Source organism: Schistocerca serialis, chromosome 3 (assembly GCF_023864345.2).
Source record: "Schistocerca serialis cubense isolate TAMUIC-IGC-003099 chromosome 3, iqSchSeri2.2, whole genome shotgun sequence".
Taxonomy (NCBI): Eukaryota; Metazoa; Arthropoda; class Insecta; order Orthoptera; family Acrididae; genus Schistocerca; species Schistocerca serialis.
In genome coordinates this window covers 363387879-363410357 of record NC_064640.1, presented here as the reverse complement: position 1 = coordinate 363410357, position 22479 = coordinate 363387879, and the positions used below count along the sequence as shown (strand labels likewise).

The 22479-nt window shown below is 37.8% G+C and overlaps 1 protein-coding gene and 1 non-coding gene across 5 annotated transcripts in view; one reads left to right on the top strand and one right to left on the bottom strand.

Moving 5' to 3' along the window:
• The window catches only part of LOC126470175 (ephrin type-B receptor 1-B), a 360567-nt gene that overhangs the window by 60566 nt on the left and 277522 nt on the right, over positions 1-22479 (bottom strand). For all 4 annotated transcript variants that reach the window (XM_050097822.1, XM_050097821.1, XM_050097823.1 and 1 more), the window contains one exon: positions 5666-5806. In XM_050097822.1, the coding sequence (XP_049953779.1) occupies positions 5666-5806 (141 nt within the window). The remainder of the gene's footprint in view (positions 1-5665; positions 5807-22479) is intronic.
• Trnat-agu (transfer RNA threonine (anticodon AGU)) lies at positions 9902-9974 on the top strand. Its single transcript has one exon. It is a non-coding gene; the product is annotated as a tRNA-Thr (tRNA).

Here is a 22479-nt window from a genome sequence, read left to right as displayed (position 1 = left end):
ATATAAATTACGTGTGTAACTTATCCATTATTGCTCACACATATCATACAAGACCATAATTTTGAATTGCAGTCAGCTGTTAACATTAACTGTCACAAAATGGACCTTGCTGACATAGAATGGGCTGTGCAACACTACGGTATAGGTGTAACCACATCAGAAGAGTATCTGTGGAAATGCCAGAATAAATACCTAACATACAAATTCTGGAGAGGGGAAGCATGCCAGAATAAATACCTAACATACAAATTCTGGAGAGGGGAAGCAGCCTTTTCAGTAAATGCAGGGAACAGTCTGGAGGATGGACTGGTCTGGCTTTGTATCATTAGCCAGCAACACCTTGCTATATAGTTAGTGTGAACAGTTGAATGCAAATGGAGACTACAATTGTTATATTTCTTGAGAACATGCAGCTCCACTTTATAGTTAAATGATGATGGCATCAGCTTGCATGAAATATTTGAGAGATAAAATAGTCCCTCATTTTGATCTCAAAGTGGGAACTACCCAGGAGGATGTTGTGATCATTAGAAACAAAACGTGTTCTACAGATCACTGAGTAAAGGACTTTGCTAGTCTTCAGACTAATACTTTTTCAGAGTTACTTAGTAACACACACACACACACACACACACACACACACACACACACATGCATGCGTATGGCTACAATGTCAGCTGGGACTCCAGCATCCAAGAAAATAGTACTTCAATTATTCTACATTACATACAAACGACAAGCAGAGATGGCTTCTTGTTAAATTATGCCACAAGGAACCTACTAAAGTTCTCTTTTTGAGTAACTGCAACTGGCAAGCAATAAAGAGCAATCTTACTTCCAAAAGGTAATACACAGGATTCAGAAGAACTGTCCAGATGGTTTGGCTTAGTTGATGGGAAGATTGTTAAAAAACAAAGACACTTGAAGATATCCTGCAAATGATAAAGTCAGTGGCAAGACATGCAGCTGATACAGAGGAAAGGAAATCTTTCTTTTTCTGCGGGGGAGGGGCAGTTTGAAATTCTCAACTTCAGCCTAACAATCCAGCAAATAGCTGCACTAGCTGTTAATGGTGTTGTTCATACATAGAAATCTTGCAAGACATTCTAGTCAATATACCAGAGGATTTGGCCAATGGGAACACAAACAAAAGTCAGTGGCATTGAATATGCAGCCAGCCTCAGTGCTAGCAAACTGCACTTAACATACAGGGTGAGCACGAAGTCTTGCCCTGATTATAACAATTTATTACAGAATAACTGTTTGACATAATCATTTACATTTGATGCTATTAGACAGGTTATTTTTTTTTTTTAATTAACCACCTACGTTAGTAAACCTCGATGTGTGCTCCCTTGGTAGTTCAGAGAATGTCGAGGTGGTATTCCAGTTCCTGCCAGGTGTTTCATAATGTGTGTTCTGTCACAGTAGCCACAGCAGCTTGTATCCTAGCCTTCAGTTCGTCGACATCAGCAACTGGTGTGACGAAGACTCTGTCCTTGATATAGCCCCCGACAAAAAAGTCAAGGGGCGTAATGTCTGGAGAGGGTAGTAATGTTCGGATCGGTGGATTGGAAGGAATGGTCCAACACCCTGGCCACCCCGCTCTCCAGACATTACGCCCCTTGACTTTTTTTTCTGGGGCTATATCAAGGACAGAGTCTTCGTTGCTGATGTCGACGAACAGAAGGCTAGGATACAAGCTGCTGTGAGTACTGTGACAGAACACATTACGAAACACCTGGTGGGAACTGGAATACCGCCTTGACATTCTCTGAGCTACCAAGGGAGCACACATTGAGGTTTACTAACGCAAGTGGTCTTAAAAGAAACTAGTAACACTAACCTATGTAAAGGCATCAAATGTAACTTATTATGTCAAACGGTTATTCTGTTATAAATTTTTATAATCAGGGCAAGACATTGTACATCTAAGGTGGAGATAAGCCACCAGAGAAAGGCTTCATGCACAGCAATAATAAGTAAACATCAATAACCAGGTTAATGTAGTATGGCAGGTGACATTTCGTCAGTGCATACGTAACAACCCAGGTATTACATCTACATATACATGATTACTCTGTGAGTCACAATTATGTGCCTGGCAGAGGGTTCATTGAACCATCTTTAAGCTACTTCTCTGCCATTCCACTCTCAAATAGCAAGTGGGAAAAACACTTTCATCTTTCTGTGTGAGCCCTGGTTTCGCTTACTTTAATATGGTGATCGTTTCTCCCTGTGCAGGTGGGTGCCAAAAAAAATATTTTCATGCTCTGAGGAGAAAGCTGGTGATAGAAATTTCATGAGTAGGTCTTGCAGCAGCAAAAAACACCTTTGTTTTAATGACTGCCACCCCGATTTGTGTATCACATCCATGGCAATCTCTCCCTTATTTCATGATAATACAAAAAGAGCTGCCCTTCTTTGAACTTTTTTGATGCCCTCCATCAATCCTATCTCATGTTTATCCCACGCCACACAGAAGTACTCCAGAAAAGGATGGACAAGCATATTGTAAGCAGTCTCTTTATTAGACCTGTTATATTTTCTAACTCTTCTGCCAATAAATTGTAGTCTTATCTATGCGATCATTCCTTAAGTTATTCATAATAGTAATCCCTAAGTATTTAACTGAGTCTACAGCCTTTAAATTTGTATGATTTATTGTGTAACTGAAATTTAACAGTTTTTTTAGTTACTCATGTGGATGCCTTCACACTTTTCATGATTTTGAGTCAACTGTCCCTTTTGCAACATACAGATATCCTGTCTAAATCATTTTGCAATTCATTTTGATCATCTGACGACTTTACATGATGGTAAATGACAGCATCATCTGCAAACAATCCAAGAGGGCTGTTCACACTGTCTCCTAAATTGTTTATGTATATCAGGAACAACAGAGGACCCATAACAGTTCCTTGGGGAATGCCATATATTACTTCTGTTTTACTCACTGTCTTTCTGTCAATTATTGTGAACTGTGACCTTTCTGGCAGGAAATTACAAATGAAGTTACACAACTAAGATGATACTCCACAGGTATGCAATTTAATTAGAACTCACCTGTGAGAATGGTGTCATTACACTCATTACTTTGTGAAAATTTTGTGTTTCACAAGAATGATATTTTCTGAATCTATGTTGGCTATTTGTCAATAAATCATTTTCTCCAAGGTGATTCATAATGTTCAACCACAGTATATGTTCCAAAATTGTACTGCAAATTGACGTTAGTGATATGGATCTGAAATTCAATAGGTTACTTCTATTTTTTTTTCTAGTGTATTCTTTTGACTTGTACAACTTTCCAGTCTTTCGGTACAGACCTTTCTACAAGAGAGCGGTTGCTTATGATTGCTAAGTATGGAGTTATTGTATCAGCATACTAGTGGTGGATATAATATGAAATGAACTACAGTCTACTCTAAATGTCTAGCTGCACCCACCTTCAGTGGCAAAATAGTGTATAGATGTCAGCCAACTGTGGCAGTGACAACCCGCAAGAGATTAGTTGCTAAAGTTGGTCAGGTCAGACACTTTTGCCAACACAGATGTGCAAATTTTTATAAAGGAATGGATTCCATCAATGAAGCAACATGATGAAAAATGTGAAACCAAAGACAGTGGCCATTGACTTAATGCAGACTGCTAAACTAATTCCTCCTGTCAGACAATTCTAGGATTTGCTAATTTCAACTGGCATTTGTGGTATTCTGAAAGCTGTGCTCTGTGGAGTAAACTATGCCCAATATATTATGTCCAGCTTGAAGCTTCCTGAAGTATTGCTTAGTAGTAATCAAAGTATTAGAAACCCCTTCTCCAAACCCCTAACTGGCAAAATACATAAATGAAACTCTTCCTGAAAGAAGGAAATCAATCTGGATGAGATAGAAGAAAAGTTTTGTGTGTGTGTGTGTGTGTGTGTGTGTGTGTGTGTGTGTGTGTGTGTGTGTGTACACCAAGGTAATAAAAGGTACATGATAGCGATATGCACATATACAGACAGTGGTAGTGTTGCTTACACAAGGTATAAAAGGGCAGTGGATTGGCAGAGCTGTCATTTGTACTCAGACGATGCATGTGAAAACCTTTCTGATGTGATTTAGGCTGCATGGTGGCAATTAACAGACTCTGATCACGGAATGGTAGTTGGATCTAGATGCATGGGACATTCCATCGCAGAAATCGTTCGGGAATTCAATATTCTGAAATACACAGTGTCAAGAATACCAAATTTCAGGTATTATCTCTCATCATAGACAACGCAGTAAGTTACAGCCTTCATTTAATGACCTAGACCAACAGTGCTTATAGATGTCAGTGCTAACAGACAAGCAACATTGCATGAAAAAACCACAGAAATCAAAGTGGGACATATAACAAACATATCCATATCAGGACACTGCTGCAAAATCTGTCACTGATGGGCTATGGCAGTAGACAACCAATGCAAGTGCCTCTGCTAACAACATGACATCACCTACAGCGTTTTTCCTGAGCTTGTGACCATAACTGTTAGACAATAGACAACTGGAAAACCATTATCTGGTCAGATCAGTCCCGATTTCAGTTGGTGAGAGCTGGTGGTAGGGTTCAAGTGTTGTGCAGATCCCACAAAGCCACAGAGCCAAGCTGTCAACAAGACACTGTAAAAGCTGGTGGTGGCTTCGCAATGCCGACGACCAATGCATGTGCCAATGTTAACACCATGACATCGGCAACTACAACTGAAAAGGGCATGTGACGATTAGCACTGGACGTTGGTGCCATGGCAGAGCATTGCATGGTCTGATGAATCCCGATACATTCTTCATCGTGCCAATGTGAGGGCGCAAATCTGTCATCTTCCAGAGGAACAGCTCCTTGACACCTGTACTGCATGACAGAGACAAGCTGGCAGCGGTTCTATTATGCTCTGCCAATGTGAGGGCGCAAATCTGTCATCTTCCAGAGGAACAGCTCCTTGACACCTGTACTGCATGACAGAGACAAGCTGGCAGCGGTTCTATTATGCTCTGGAGGACATTCATGTTGGCATCCATGGATCCAGTATAGTTCGCGTGAGGCGCCATGATGCCTAAGGTGTGTTGTGCACTGGCTGCAGACCATGTACACCCCTTCATGATGACAATGTTTCCTGACAACAGTGGCATTTTTCAGCAAGATAACGCACCATGTCACAAGGCCAGGGGTGTGATGGAGTGGTTTGAGGAACACAGTGGCAAGTTCCAATTGATGTGCTGCCCCCTCCCTCCCCCCCCCCCCCAAAAAAGTCAATAGATCTGAACCCGACTGAACACATTTGAGACGTGACAACATGGCATCAGAGCTCATAATCTTCGTCAACAGAATTTACAGGAGTTACGCAACTTCTGGGTGCAGGTGTGGTGCCAACTCCCTCCAGTGACCTACCAAGGCCTCACTGCTTTCATACCATGACTAGTTGCCACTGTTATCTGTGCCAATGGTGGACATACCAGCTATTAAGTAGGTGGTCATAATGTTCTGACTGATCAATGTGTACATAGCACCTGTACCCTTTTCCACTGTTTTATTTTTCTAAATGTACAGCACTAAATTTACGCACCTTAGCTAAATAGGCAGCTGGATAAATATATTATCTAACTGTGAATTTTTTAAAAAAATTAAGAGTTGCACTCACCAATTATAGCTTCTATGGTGATACAAGAAGCGTCAATTTCTCGAGCAAATTCTCTGACTGCCTGATTTGGATCTTCATATGTGTGAGGATCGATGTATGTCCTCGAAGCAGCTCCCACTGCAGTGAAGAGGGGAGTAGTCACTGTCATTAAAAAAATTTCAATTACACACTACACTGTAAAATTAACAATTACAATCAAAACTTTATTTTTTAGCAATTTCACAATGATAAGGACTGTATTTTATGATCATTGTACTTTATTGCCTTTTTTTATGCTTGACGAATAATTTCAATTCCTCAACAACTGCTGCCAACACATAAGCTTATCAGCTTTACATTTTTGCCCACAATTATCTTACTTCACAGCTCATAAAAGCATCTGTATCTATGTCTTTCTAGAATACATAATACTCTGAGTATGCCTCACTTCTGCAATAAAATACTCCATTTTAATCTCACAATGCATTGCTGACAAACTTTACCTTCAAACCAATGACAAAGACTAGTGGAATTATGGAGCAAGAGCAACTGAAATTAATTATACTGTTCCTTAGTCAGAGTTTACATTACATCCTGAGTATTCTGCAACTCTTTTCACAGCTGGTGACTAAAGGTATTTATTTAGCTAGCAACACACAGAATAAACATACATACAACTTTAACTAATACTTTAATCACAATACCTTATAAACACACTGCCTGCTAAAAAATGTAAAACACCCAGATGAAATGGTCAGATACCAATGTACCTTTGTACATGAATACACCATCGGCAGGTATGTAAAAGATTAGAGTTTAAATTCTCTGTGAAAGGTAGAATGGCCACAATTGTGGATTAGTGTTCCACATCTTTAGCCTGATAGTGTACATAAGGTGCGTGAACAACATCAGATGCTGAGTGATCACTGTGAAGGATATGGAGATTCCACATACTTATCTGAAACAGTATTGTCAGCACCTGACAAGAGCTTGAAAGGGACTCATTGTGGGTCTCCAATTGGCCTGTTGATTGACTTATGCAAGATCCAGATTTTTGAGGCTTTTTATGTAACAGTGGCCCAATTCTGGACTGCACGGGTAAATTAGTGCAGGCATACTCATGAACAAGGCTCTGGTTGAATAACACAAGGGAGGATTGTCATACTGTACACCAAGTACATTATAACCCCTTCACATCTGTGTTTCCAATTCGAGAGTAATCTCGCAACACTGACTGGAGATTAGCAACAGCCATACTATGGAATCACTGTCCCATGCAGAGGATGACACTGACATCAAAACACAAATGGTCAGAGTGGTGGTGTGACCGGGAAGCGTTGACTGCTGATGAGCGGAGTTGCACTGTATTCAGCAATGAACTGCACTTCTGCGCTATCCCACATAACAACCATCGACGAGTATGATGCAGCCTGGGGAGAGGTGTGATTCTTCGAAGGTTTGGAAAGGTACAAAGGTGTTACTCCTGGCATCATGATGTGGGGAGCCATCAGGTATGACTTCAGGTCATGGGTGACTGTGATTGAGGGAAATCTGACAACACAACAGTACATCAAAGACATCCCATATTGTCATGCAATGGTACCACAGTGCCATTTTTCAACAGGACAATGTTTTTTTCACAGATAGCATGTGACTTATGAACTGTCTGCGTAATGTTGAGGTACTCCTCTGGCCAGCAAGATCCCCAAATCTGTCCCTGATAAAACGTGTGGAACCAGTTGTACTGTCAATTTCATCCCAGTGCCAATATCCAAGATATCAAGGATCACTTGCAACAGTTTTGGGACAGCTTGTCTCAGGAGAGGATACAATGGATTTATGATACCATTCCCAACTGAATCAGTGCATGTATCCAGGCCAGATGGGGTTCAACATCTTATGGGTAAGTGGGCTCATATTGTCAAGTTCTTTGTAATTTGGCTGAGTTTTGTAATCACTGAAATAAGATCACACACTCTCTCTCTCAACCTGTGAAGTTTCATTTCATTTCCCCCTCTCCTCCTGAGTGCTTCACTTTTTTTTCAGGCAGTGTTGAAAATTTTAAAAACTTCAGGTCATCTGATGGGGTAACATGAGGATAAGAAGAGATGTCTAAACATTCCATGTCATTACACCACAGAAAATTGAAAAATACATCTTGGCCATGTCAATAGCCTGACCGATACCACTGCACTTCTTTCATTAGGAGTTTGAAGAGCATCATCTCCAAAATTTCAGTGGAGTGAGGCATGAATTTGGTTGAGATGTGTGAATGATTATCATATACAATAAAAATGGCTTCATGTAACTGATGAGATTCCTATGAATGTTGGCTGTATTTTGTACAACAAATTCCCCAACAACATAACAAGCTTAGAAAAGTGATCTTTATTCAGGACATTTCTATTTTTCTTTTTTCTTTTTCTTTATGTACCAGTAGAGAGCGACATTATGCTGATGCCAGATAGGAAGAGGAAGAGCAATGAAGAGGATTACGAACTTCTGCTTTGGGGGAAAAATTTGCTTTTTGTGTGAGAATGTAGCTCTCTAGCAACACTGAGTTCTAACATTCATTGTATTAAATTTGAATAGTCCTTTAGAAGGTTAACTAGCAATACTGCTATGTTATCCACTGGCTATGCACAGTTGGCAACATCTATCTTTGTAGTGCAATATTTTGTCAACATAAGATACATATATATAGCACATTTGATGAGTAATGCGAGCTGCTGGAGAAAGTCTGCTCGAGAATGAGTTAACACTTCCACATAGGCTTTGTCAACTCAGCCATAACTACATATGTGGTGTCTGTTCTTTCAGACATATCCTAAAAAAGACACCACCATTTTGATCCTGCAGCCACTATGAATGCCAGTGGGCATTGGTTTGTAGACTGGGGCAAGCTGAAAATTTGTGCCGGAATGGGATTTGAACCAGTGTCTCCTGTATACTAGGAGATGCGCGACCACTGTGTCATCCAGACACAGTGGTCAACACAACTGCACAGACTACACTAGCATACCTCCCATCAGACCCAAATTCTCAACTTATGTGACACACTACAGAGGTAGTGCCCCTGCTCATTAGCGTCATAACTCATGGCATCTCACCAATTCCCGTAAGAGTTCGGGCTTGGTGTGCACCTGCACTGACAGGATCACTGGCCATGCATGTTTTGCTGACTGCAGTAATTCATTTAAATTTCCTTCCCTGAACAATAAAGGCCGTTGGATTCTGTAGATGTGAATGACTTGGTGTCCAGTAGCAAATATAGCAATAACTACTATTTGGTTGGTGTAGCCGTTTAGTTGTGATACTCGTATTTTAGATGTTCTGTATAATTGTTGGATGAAATTTCTGGACATTGGTTCCTATAGTGTGGGAGATGAGTCTTTGGTACTGACAGCTCAGCAGTCTTGTTCAGTTGTCTAGCAACTGCATGTGGCCAGCCACTTAACAGGTAGCACAAGCAACGTTGCAGTTTAACTAGCAATATTGCTCTGTCATCCACTGGCTATGCACAGTTGGCAATATCTATCTTTGTAGTGCAGTATTTTGCCACTACGTGGTACATCTACAGCACATTTCACAAATAATGCGAGCTGTTGGAGATAATCTGATTGAGAATGAGTGAAGATTTCCATGTAGGCTTTGTCAACTCAGCCATAAACATATATGTGGTATTTGTTCTTTTGGACATCTCCAAAAGAACAGACATCATACTGATCCTGCAGCTACTATGAATCAAGACACAAAGGATTCAAAGACATTAGCTGCCAGTGGGCATTGATTTATATCAATGGCGCAGGTCTCCTGCTTACTAGATAGATGCGCTGACCACTATATCATCAGGACACAATGGTCAGCACAACTGCACAGACTATCCAGTAATCCTGTCACACACTGCTGAGGTACTGCCCATGCTCATTAGCCTCATTAGTTGCATCATTGTCGCAATTATATATGTGGTGTCTGTTCTTTCTTACAGACATGTTTAAAAGAACAGGTACCATTTTGATCCTGCAGCCACTGTGAATCAAGGAACAAAGGAATAAAAGACATTAGCTGCCAGTGGACATAGATGTATATCAACGGAGCACGTTGAAAGTTTGTGCTGGATCGGGATTTGTTGTCGGGTCTCAAGTTTACTAAGCCTATGAGCAGGAAGACTCCAACAGTAGTGCGGGGTATAAGCCAAGAATTTGTGTCTAATGGGAGGCGTACTAGGGTAGTCCGTGTGGTTGTGGTGACCACTATGTCTGGATGGCGTAGTGGTCAGCGCACCTGCCTAGTAAACAGGAGACCTGGGATCGAATCCCAGTCTGGCACAAATTTTCAACTTGTCCCATTGATGTAAATCAGTGCCCACTGGCAGCTAATGTCTTTAACTCCTTTGTGTCTTTCACAACTCATATTTACGGGCACTGATTTACATAAAAATAAAGTAATATTCTAGGCACTGGAAGGACATAATTGCTAATGAGGAACGTCCTATGTCTTAAAATAAATAAAAATAAATTATACAAATACTCCATTACATCCAGAAAGCCACAGTTACTGAGGAAAAAAAATCATCAAAACTTTTTTCTCAAAATTTTACAGTAATACCAACAAATGGTTAAATACTATTGTTATGGTTGATATAAATTTTGCTCTTTAGTGTTTCTGTATTATGGCTTACCTGTATAATTGTTTTGCATTCTTTGCTAAATTCTGTACACACTGTATTTGTTATCCTAAGTATTAGTGCTTATCTGTAAAAATAGTGTGTGTGTGTGTGTGTTTTTTTTTTAATTTTTGTTACTGTGTTTTGATGTATGCATGTAAGTATTCATATACTTTGTTGTGATCGATTTAATTATGAATGAAATGTCTTATAGCATTGTCAAATATGAGCCAAGGACAAATAAAAGTACATCTATTACTACTACGTGGGAATTAGTTTTCCATAATGACATTCTTCCGTAAAAATATTCTTGGTCTTCTTGCTTTTATTCTAATTTGATGTGGCAAGGAAGCAATGTTCCCACCCCCATGAACATCATGAGGTGAGTGTATTAATCAATAGTACCCATGTGTTGGGTATGTTGTGATGTTACAAACAGAGATTTCAGATAAATTCTGTAATTCTGTTTGGTCTTTTTCTCATTCGCTTCAACAATAGTGCCTACTTCTTGAAACTTGCTTTGCATTTTTTGCTGGCAATGGTAGTTCGTTTGCATTTCCTTCCCTTTAAAATAAAAGCTGTTGGATATTAAAATGTGACTCAGTCAGTGTCCAGGAATGAAGACAGCAGTAAGTGCTGTTTGGATGGTGTAACCTATTAAGTTGTGATAGTCATATTTTAGATGTTCTGTATAATTGTCATATGAAGTTTTTGGACATTGGTTTCTGTAGGCTGGGAGATGAGCCTTTGGTACTGACAGCCCACCAGTGTCATTCAGTTGTCCAACAACCGCAGGTAGCGAGCCAACGAGGTACTGCATTTGAGCAGGTAGCACAAGCCAATTTGTCACTCTGCAAACCTGAAGCATGCATATCTGAATGTACCAGCGAGTGTCTCACATGCAACCAATGCTGTTGTTTCATTGTCTGTCTAAGAGTACAGTTTGCAGTTTATTTTGTTTTGTTTGTTTAAGTGTTTATTTGCTTCTGTTTCATTTTAAACAATATCCAGTGCCAGAAGTAGTGCTAGCACAACACGTGAAGTGAAACAAAGGAAAAAAGTGTGCTACACGGCCAGGTCCATGAATTCGTGTGTTGAGTGAGTGGCTATTTTGAGAAAGAAAAGGAAAAAATGTGAGCCCTTTTTTCTTGTTGCTCAGGTTGTTGAGAGGAGTGCAACAACACTGAAAATAAGCAGGAACACTGCTGAAATGATAGGGAAAGATTGTGGTGAGAATGGCATAAATGGCATAACAAGGCTGCACACACCAGGAAAGAAGTGACTAAGAAATAAGTAAGTGACAGCTTTGGGCAATTTTGAGAAAGATGCTACTCACATGCGCTTTATCTAACATCATCTTATCACTTCAGAAAGATGATCTTTTTAAAGGAAGTAAATTTTCATTGTGTACAGTGCAGAAAGACATAGGCTTCAGCTATTCAGTGTTTAACAGACACAAGATATTATTGGAACCGACAGATGTAGTTGTGTGGCAGTGCAGATTTCTATGCAGGATCATGGGTGTGAGATTCGAAAATACAGTCTGGACAGGTGTAACCTGAATTAATGCCAACCATTCATTATGTAGAGGCTGGAGTGATGGAATGCCCGAGGGGACCATGGCAGTTCCTGTTGGAAAAGGAGGACGAATTATTATTTTACATGCAGAAACATCAAACGGTTTTGTGACAAACTGCTTGTCAATATTTCATTCGAAAAAGACAGGTGATTACCACAAAGAAATGAACAATGCATTTTATCAAAAAAGGTTCAAAGCATCGCTTATGATGAATCTGACAAGTCCTTCAGTGATCTTTAAGGATAATACCCCAGATAATTCCATTGCTCACAATATGACACCAACTTCGGAAAAAAAGAAGAAGATAGAGGACAAGAAGAAGAACATACATAACTGATGAGGTTATTAAAAGGCACAGGCATGAATTCTTTTGGCTTCCTTTATACCACTGTCATTTTAATGTCACTGAATGGGTATGAAAACAAATAAAAAATTATGTTGCCACAAATAAGAAAAAATTCACCATCTCTGAAGTTGAAAATTTCCTTGTAACAGCTGTCACTCAAGTGAGAAGTGAGACCAGCAGGAAAGTTGTGAACAGCACTGCAAGTGTCGCCAGAGAGTCAGCCAGAAACGAAGGCATTGAAGAAGATGCAGTTGAAATTTTTATTATACATCTGGGAGGGAGTAGAGCTGAAGAAGACTATTCTACATCAGATTCCAAGAGTAATGTGAGTGGTGTGCATTATAACTACATCACACTCAGGGATGTAAGGAGGAAGCATGCCATTGACCTACCAGTATCATCATATTGTGAGTACCTTCTCCAGATTATAGCTGTTAATATACTGATAAATTATTCTGTTGTTCATTGCAGAACTAATTAATAATGCTAATATTTAACAGTTGGAACAAAAACTGCAAATGTTCAACAATTTGCAAAAATAGTTTTCATTCCTATTGGGAAATTTAACAAATAATTTTATGATATTTTAGCATATTAGACACCAAATTGCTCTTTTCAGTTTTTTCAATTTGTATATTACAGTAAATAAATTTATGCGTACAAATATGACCTGCATGTTGTCAATACTTTTGTTTATGCTGGTAGGGAATGTGTTTAGTAGCAACCAGGTGTGGAGTGCCGTAAGCCATGTTCGGCAACATTGCTGTTTGCCCGCCTGAACTGTCAATACTAATCACTCGTCTCATGGGCTGTATGCTCAATTTGTTCCCCCATACATCCACTACTCTCATTTTGGAAAATCTTTACAATATGATTGAGCAGAACGCTTTTATTATTTATCTTGGGGCAGAAATGCAACTTCAACCTCATTTTCCAGTAATAAGTTTTTTCTTATTGGCATTTCCATGCACTGGGGGATGAAGAAGCTTGCACAGGATAGAGTAGAAAGGAGAGCTGTATCAAACCAGTCTCTGGACTGAAGACCACAACAACAACATTTCGATGCACAGTGAAAAATATGGATTATTAACGAAAATATGCTTTTACAGATCCAACACATTACATTTTCATTGAAATCGTAACCTAGCTTCACTGTACAAAGATAATGATGGTTGTAAAAGCATAATATTTAGCTAGAAATAATGCTACTTTTATTACTACAGATGCACCTTTTTTATGACCAATGATTTACTGAAATTGTCACATTATTCCACCTGGCAAAAAATTTGCGCTTTATGGTTTATTATTACAACCAACATTAGAACTGCACAAATATTTCTTATATTATCATTTTAATTTTTCCCACAAATATTTTTCTTTCATTATGTTTTGTGGATAATTTTTCACTAATATCTTCATTTTTCTTTTATTGTTCTAAATCATAAGATGCACAGGGAAAACATGGAGACATTCAGCATGTTTTTATCAACATGTTTTCTGTAGTGGAAATCATCATAGTCTTCCAGTGTAGTTTGTAATTTAGATACTATGGGAGACAAGAGAAATACATATTAATTTCCTAAAAGCTGTACACTGGCATATAATTAGTATCATCAGAACAGAAAAATCACTTGTGAGGAAAAAACCCTGGCAGTGCTGGGACTGTAACTGAGTCATCCATATGAGAGTCAGACGCACTGACCCTCACTACGGTGGTGGGTCTGATTTTGTTGCTTTTAAAAAATATGCGTCTTTCATTTCAAAACTTCTGTAAATATTTGTTTCTGTCACTCTTGTGTGCAAAAGTATTGTGATTATGATTCGCTTTGTTCTGTAGCCCTTCCAACAATCCTTTACAGAAATATGCCCTCACATTTTGGTTATGCTTAACTTGTTAACACAAATGTAGAAAAATACTGATGTGGATTAATTATGGAATCCAGCACCACAATAAGAATTTAATTTTGCTTAAAGACAAAAGCTTAAGTGGAAGCACCAAGTATATACCTCATCTAGCATTACTGTAATGTAAATAAGGCAGTAAGAACATAAATACTATCAAGCAGGGTACTAAACACACTATTAAAATGAGAGAAATAACATTTTCCTTATAGAATAGTTAATTGATGCAACCATAAGAGACTTGGAGGTACTGTGACAGACAGCACACAGCACACTGTTTATTTCATTAACTTATTTGCAATAAAAAGAAGAAATAAATGAGAGTGTGAATTGACATTTCTATAAAATCAGATACTTTTGTTATCACTCAAATACACAGACATGGGGGGGAAGAAAAAAAAAACAACAACAACACAGGAAGGAAGATTTGAGTTTGTCTTGTAGTACAGAACTGAGAAATGAAGAAAAGGTGTTATCATCGTGACCCATCAAGTACTGTCATACTCCACAAAGCAACATTACTTTCATACATTGATTTATGTGGTTCTCCATTGCGATCACAAGGAAAGCATATTATCCAAAGACAATAAATATCAAAAGGAAGTACTAGACCTACAAAAAAAGCAAAAACAGTAGCAAAGCAGATACATTCAGTTAAAAGAGACTTCAAAAGCCAGTTGTCTATTTATACCACACGATTGCAGCTACAAGGTATGTTAACTGTTTTTTTAGATAAAATAATAATGCATGCAGATGAAATTAACAACAAGAAAACAATGCACAACTAAAAACATGCAGCTTGTTGCACAGAGATGCCTGTGAAATTAAACTTATTATATCTAAAAATTTAGTTAATATGTAATATGTTCAAATATTTAAAAATCTGCAGAGCAGTGTAAACACATTCTCATTGCAGATAATGTAACACATCCCAAACTGTTATTTAATGGATTTTCTAAAAACTAATCACCTCCAATATATTAAATGCACATGAAGTGCCAGCTGTGAAATAAACATTATGTCAGAGAAACATCATTGCAACTTGCTGCACAAGGCATAGTTATCATTGTGTATAAGAACGGAATGCCATAACTTGGTATAACAAGAAAACCCAGTGTACTCCCATAATTATAATACAGCAGAATCTCACATAATGAACTCAGTTTAACAGAATCATCTAGTTGGAATATACTATGCAGGATGGTTGCCTCAATGTAAGTCTTTTGCTTCTGTGAGGCAATATACCCAAAATGCATATGTATAGCAAACTGGTCACAAATTGGTATATGTATAGGTGCTTCACCACGCAGCTGGCAAGGATAGTAAGCAGGGGACATCTCGATACAAGGGCATAAAGTCTTTGTGAATTCCATTCTGTGTACTTAGTTGGACAATAATTATGCAGCACAGACAGATGCATGAACAATATACGCAAATGTCAGCATTTGACAGAGGATATGTAGTTGGGCTCAAATAAGCTGGTTGGAGTAATTGGTGACTCACTTGACATTTGAATAGTAGTGATCCCACTATTTGTTGGCAGGAATGGGTGAACCATGGCCTAGCACAGTGTCAATAAGGAAGCACTTGACCTAGGGAGACGATAGGACATGAGGATCAAGCAATTGTCAGAGAGGCACTCAGATCCCCAGATTCATCATTATCATCGATCCGATGTGCAACTGGTGCTTCAATGACCACAAGGTCCACTAATAGGCAGCTCACAGAAAGGGGGTTGAGGTCATGGCACTCCTTGCTCCGATTTCTATTGGTCTCTGTGCACCCACATGCGTGTTTACAGTGGTGTCGGGCACATTTGGCTTGGAATCTCATTGACTCGAGTATCTCTGTCTTCTGTGATGAGTCCTCCTTTGGACTGTGCCCTGATGGCCAGCAAAGACATGTCTGGAGACACCCTGGACAGTGGTGGGATACCAACTTCACTGTGATAGTCTTAGGTGCTGTTTCATTTTATAGTGGGACCCCTTTCGTTTTGATCTGTGGCACTCTTACAACAGCACATCGACAATATTCTACTCCCCATTTTGTTGTCCTTCATGGCAAGCCATCCTGGGCTTACATTTCCGCAACATGGCAAGAGTTTCTACTGCTTGTTTTCGTGCTTACCAAACCTTGCCTTGGCCAGCAAGGCCGTTGGCTCTATCCCTAATTGAGAACGCTTAGGATTTTGACAATCTAATACACCAATTGGACAATGCCATGCTGAATACCTGCTTGCATAAGGGCCAAAGGTGGACCAATGTGTACTGACTTGCTGAAATTGTGAAACTCTTTCCCTTGGCTATATCATCCAATTTTTCTGACACTACAATCATTTGTTTGTCTGTACATGTACATCACATCTACCGATTCCTGTCCCATTCCGATAATTCTTTCATGGTGGTATTTTGTTTTTTGTTTTTCCATCTTCTTCTGTTCTTCTCTTTCTTCTTCTTCTTCTTCTAAGAGTGTATTTCATACACCACATAAACCATGCCCATATACAATGAGAAGCATTACAGGTGGCGGAATATCTTGTATTGCTGTAGGTGCAGCAACAACCAATTGTGTGACACTTACACTGTTCTCACACATAAGTGATGCCTTACTGCATTTTTGGCCCTTGATGGAAACAAGATCTTGCCATCCAAAACAATACAACTTACAACAGCACCATCCTTCAGTCAGAAAACAGGGTACATTTTTACTTTATTTCTGCTTATTCTGTCTGCTCTTGTGGGATCAGTGTCATTTGGTGAGGAGTATATTCTCATCTGCTATATATTATGTGAGCTGTAATAGGCATAGGTCTTGGAAGGCATGGAATGTTTGCATCACTGTTAACCTGATCTAAATATTTTTCCTTTCTTCAGCCAGATATCGTAAACTATAGTATCAAAAGTTAGTGGTTTTGTCAATTTATGTTTATGTATTATCTAATTTATCCTTGCAAATGTAAAGTTATTTTGATCTTTATTTGAATAGTAATAGTAATTTAAGTCATACATTAATCACAGTTTTTTACATTTTGCTATTTAAAATGCATAAATATTAAAAGGCATTCTGTGCATCTCTCTCACTACCAGGAGATCATTTAGAACAAAGTGTCACACATACAACATACACATATTCTGTCAGAAAAAAACTGGTAAATGCTACAGTAAGTGATACAGAAATGATATTAACAAGCAATTATTGTTTTACACTTGTAAAAAATTAATCAAAATCACAAATTAACAGTAAACCAGTTTTACATTATCAGGTAATTCCACATCAACATGTAATAAAATAAGTTAAAACAAAATAATTTTTATGTATACAGTTATCATTATGAGTTACAATCGCATTAAACAATACCCCCACAAGACAAAAAAAAAGACTGCTACCTCTCACAACTTACATTAAAAAATAAATAAATAAAATGAAAATGTACAGTGCTCCTTTAAGTTGATCATGTGATCAAGTGAATTGGCTACTCAGCCAATCTCTGTGACACATAAATGTAAATATTTGTATCTCTCTTTTCTGTAAAAACAATTATACAAAATCACAATAAAACAGTAATAAAATACACAAATCAATTAAATCTGAAATAAAACCTGCAATCCTCTCTACATTCATGATATTATGGTTCACAGTAGTCCATACAAATAATGGCTGTGTGTGTGTGTCTCATTACATATTAACCTGTCATCAAATTAAATAAAGCAGATATAGCTACAGAAAGATGGTACCTTACAGTGAGGCCAAAAGTAGGTGATACCAAAAATCCCCGAATGTGGTGATGATAAAATGACATACTGGGTATCAACTGCCTCCACTACATATTGATCTAATCATTTTGTCTATACAAATTCTTTTCCTGCAATACTAACTCAGGCATAGCAGGGAAAAGAATGGATATTAGCCATGTCCTTCCCAAAGTAAGCATCTAATGATTTTCATCAAGAAATCAAGGGAAACCTCAGAAAGCCTAAACATGGTTAGCCAGACACCGATTTCAGCCCCGCTTTTCCAAAATGTGGGTTCAGTGCATTAACCATGTACTACCTTGCTCTGTGAAGTACCTTATTTGTCTGTTTTAGCATTTTCACTTTTTTATTTGAAAGTAATAAATTTCTGTGCACATTTAATTCCTAAAACAGGTAAGAAGCCCTCATGTTGCATCAAATTATGATAGAATATCATCTATGTCATTGACATATTTCTAAACTACCACATATAAGTTTACAGTACAAAAACTTAACAGGTTCTATTACCTATTAAGTTAATACCAGTCCACACAACAAATATTTATTAACCATTTATTACTTTTTCAGTAAGAAGAAACATATAGCCAAGGAACACCAATAGCAGGTAACATGAAAGAGCACTCTGCAGTGGTGGATTTTTATGTTAACAGTAACTGAGTTTATCATAATATGATCAGTGTTACCTCTATAAAACGCAGTAATAAAAATGAAGTTTATTATAACCAATACAGCTGGTGATTTCAATTTGTAACAGTACAGTTGCCACTGCCATTTCTCTTTTTATTTTTATCACTGTTTATAAAAATATTTTGAAAGAAAATCTACTTTTTTCTGTTAAATCAAAATCTTTTACTAGGATAAGGCCATCAATTAAAGTACATATTAATGAGGATAATGAAAATAAAAGGTAGATCCTGTAGTTAGTATCAACAACAGACGCATATATTTTAGTATATTCTGTATAAAAGGTCCACCTTCAAAGAAAAACATTTTCTTCCCTGGTGTGTAACATGATACCTAGCACTAAATTCTGTCAACATTCTTTTAATTATGCAAAGTGTACAATGCAGGCACACCTTTTGCCAACATTAACCAGCTCTTCTACACACAGTACCTTATGACGGATTTATGCTATCACGCAAACTCAAATACTTTACAGGAGAAAATATATGCACACCATGTTTCACCAGTAACACTCTTTAAAGTTTCATATGTTCTATAATTATTGAACAATAGCCTACACAGGTTTCTAAGACTACAGTTTACCTCTTTCTTAACACTTCATCTTCCAATTAAGTACACAACCAGAAAATAAAGCAGTATCATGCACCACGTTAGAATAACAATTATGAAATGTGAAGTGGATTAATAAGGTATTAAAGTGTGCAGTATGCAAGAAATCATGCATGAAAATATGACTCAATGAAGCTAATAAAATCATTATTTCCCAGTCTGGTCACCAGTCATGCACAGAGTGACATCTATATTCTACTGCATTCAATTAACAATGGAGGTAACACAAGTTTTTAATTTAACAGACTAATGTCCTACTGTAAATAAAACTGCCAAATAAAAAGGCTGAACTATGTTGATTTAAGCTCATGGTGGCCTAGAAACTTATTACATATAAACTGGGAATCCTAAGCTTAAAAGAGGTATGAACACAATCACAATCCCTTCTCTCTCTCTCTCTCTCTCTCTTTCTCTCTCTCTCCCCCCCCCCCCCCTCCCAAAACACACACACATACAGGGAAATCATAAACTCCGAGTGAAAAGTGAAGAGATGACTAGTATTTCCACAAAGAAAGTGAGACATACTATGCCTAGAAAGAACAGACACATTTAAGGAAAAAAATGCTCATCTTTTACACAACACTAAAAAAAAGAGTGCTGGTTTGTGCACTGTATAGCTATTAAGTTTCTGCATTTCTCAAGCTTCCAGTGAAAAGAAAATTGCATTATGTCACACAAATTTTCATTGTAACTTTCTTTAAGCTATTTGTGTTGGCAGCAGTTTCTTATCTAAAGGTGCCAAACACTATTACTGCATCAGAAACTCATAATTTATTTATTTATATATAATGTTACCACTGCAAGATTTTGCTTCTGCAAGAGAGCTTAAACAAAAAGGCTGTGACCTATCACATTTCAAATTTCCATCAATGAGAAGGCAAAACTAGCTTTAGCTATTTGAGGCTAGTCATCAACCCCCCCCCCCCCCCTCTACTAATATAAACTCTGAACATACATTAATTGGCTATGTAAAATAGAAACTAATGTGACTTTAAGAATGAAACATTATCAATTCGGATACAGATGAAATTGTGATAGATCAGGAAGACATTTAAGTGCTGTTATTGTAACTGGTAAATTGCCCAGTTCTCTGGGAAGTGACAGCATATGATCTGCACTATTGTAAAAACTGAGACATGATTTCCTCAATTTACTCTAATGTAAGCCTTGAAAATAATGCAATGCAAGAGGTGAGTTCAAATGCTGTCCTCACCATTCACAAGCTTCATTATTTCGTATATCTATTTTAAATGATTTTCCTCGTGTACAAACTAGGTGCTCTATCATACAACAGTCTTAAAATAACTATAATCCCGAGTGGAATGTGTCTTCTGCCACTACAAAAGTCAAGGCACAATGATGACACAAAAGGAGTAACTAACCCACAAGCAATGTCCTACAGTAACTCAATGAAATGTTAAGAGAAAATATGATATTGTAAAAACAAAGAGCATGTAAAATACAAAATGCATGAAGAAAGCCAAGACAAATAATTAAAAGGGATCATTGGAACACCAGGTAGGCAAAATTATGAAAACCAAGCAGGAGGAGAAGAAGGGAAAGGGCTGGAAAGGATGTGTAACATGAAGGGAGCAGGGAGATACAAAGCTAATGCAAGCACAGAAGAAATGGACAACAGAAAGCATGCTGCACATGGCAACAGATTAGGTGGGTGCTGGATGATCTTGGTGAATAGTATCAATAACATTTCTGGCAACATATTTGTTGCATCGATTCATGAGAAACTCACCATATCAATATTACAGTATGATAAAGTCTGAAACAATATTATTTTACCAGAGAATATAATGAAACAAAAAATGAAAATCCACCACTGAATTGTATTAGGCACACTACAAAACTCAATAAGTTAGCTACTCCTTGGGATGAAGTAATAAAAAGTATTCCAGCAGCTAAGTGGCAGTACAGGCAGGAACTAAGGTAACAAGACATGGGGAAAGGCTTAACTCAAACTAAACTTACCACACCATGCATCTTCAGGAATCAGAACTATAAGTGTATGAGGGAGCTGCAGAGGAATCTAGGCAACATACCATTTGTATCTAAAAAAGAACTGGGTATATGAGAACTGTGGCTAATACATGTTGCGATGCTGATGTTAATAGATCATAACATGGTAACTTCGAGAATTCATAGCAAATCAGTGCATAAATGAGGCTGAACAGATATTATAGAGGCCTTGTTAAGTCACTGTGTTGATCTACCATCCTAACTATTAGTGGTATATACAACACTTCCAATACGACCAAGAATTCACAGTGTCATTTAATCTCTGAACAATTAGTCACCTTTATTACCTTGGTTCTGCTCTACAATGACAAACATTTTCACCTGACTGATTTCTTATAGCACCCTATCTGATGGGTCATTTTACTTTCCCAATATTCTAAATTCTCATATTGCCATGGACAAAATCTCTTCCAAATAACCACTGACAAGCACACACTTAAGTCTCACTAATACAACACAAATAATATAACAAGAAGGATGTTTACACTTTAAATGAACTACTTATCTTAATTCAGAATGAAAATGTATGAAGTTGTTCCATAATGCACCTTAATGTCCCTAGACAGTTCATTCACTTGTTCTCTTCTGTCTCTTTGCCTCACATGTAATTGTGTTTATTTTATATTCACTGATTTTTACCCCTTATTTTGTCTACTCTATTTCCTTTCCTTCATCACTCAAACCAGAATCCAGAAAGTACCCCATTATTTTCTGCAAAAAGCATGAAAAACTACTATGGACCTACTCTGAGGTTAGACTGAACAGCAACATTCAGTCACCTGCTAATCCTACAACATTCACTCACTTGCTAATCCTAATCCAATAAAACACAAAAAATTTTGCTTCCTAAAGGTAAACACGGAACAGGAATTTTGTCACTAAATTTTATATGGTATATAATCATCACAAAAATGAAACTTCTATCATGAGGAATATACATGGATTTGACTTACAATAGTTGAAAAAGGAGAAAATAAGAAACAAAACGAATTCTAACACCAAAATACTTTTGTATTATTTCAGACTGTTGTGTTTCTGATCTTTAACAGACTGGCAAGACATTTCTTTAAAGTTAAACTGTAGTGAATTTAACAAAAGTAAACTATGGAATTTTAATGTTATAACTGCTCAGTTTGTCTGTTTCTACAATCATTCTGAACCTGTCAGCCCCCCCCCCCCCCCCATACCTCTCTCTCTCTCTCTCTCTGTCACACTGTCTCTCTCTCTCTCTCTCTCTGTCACACTGTCTCTCTCTCTCTCTCTCTC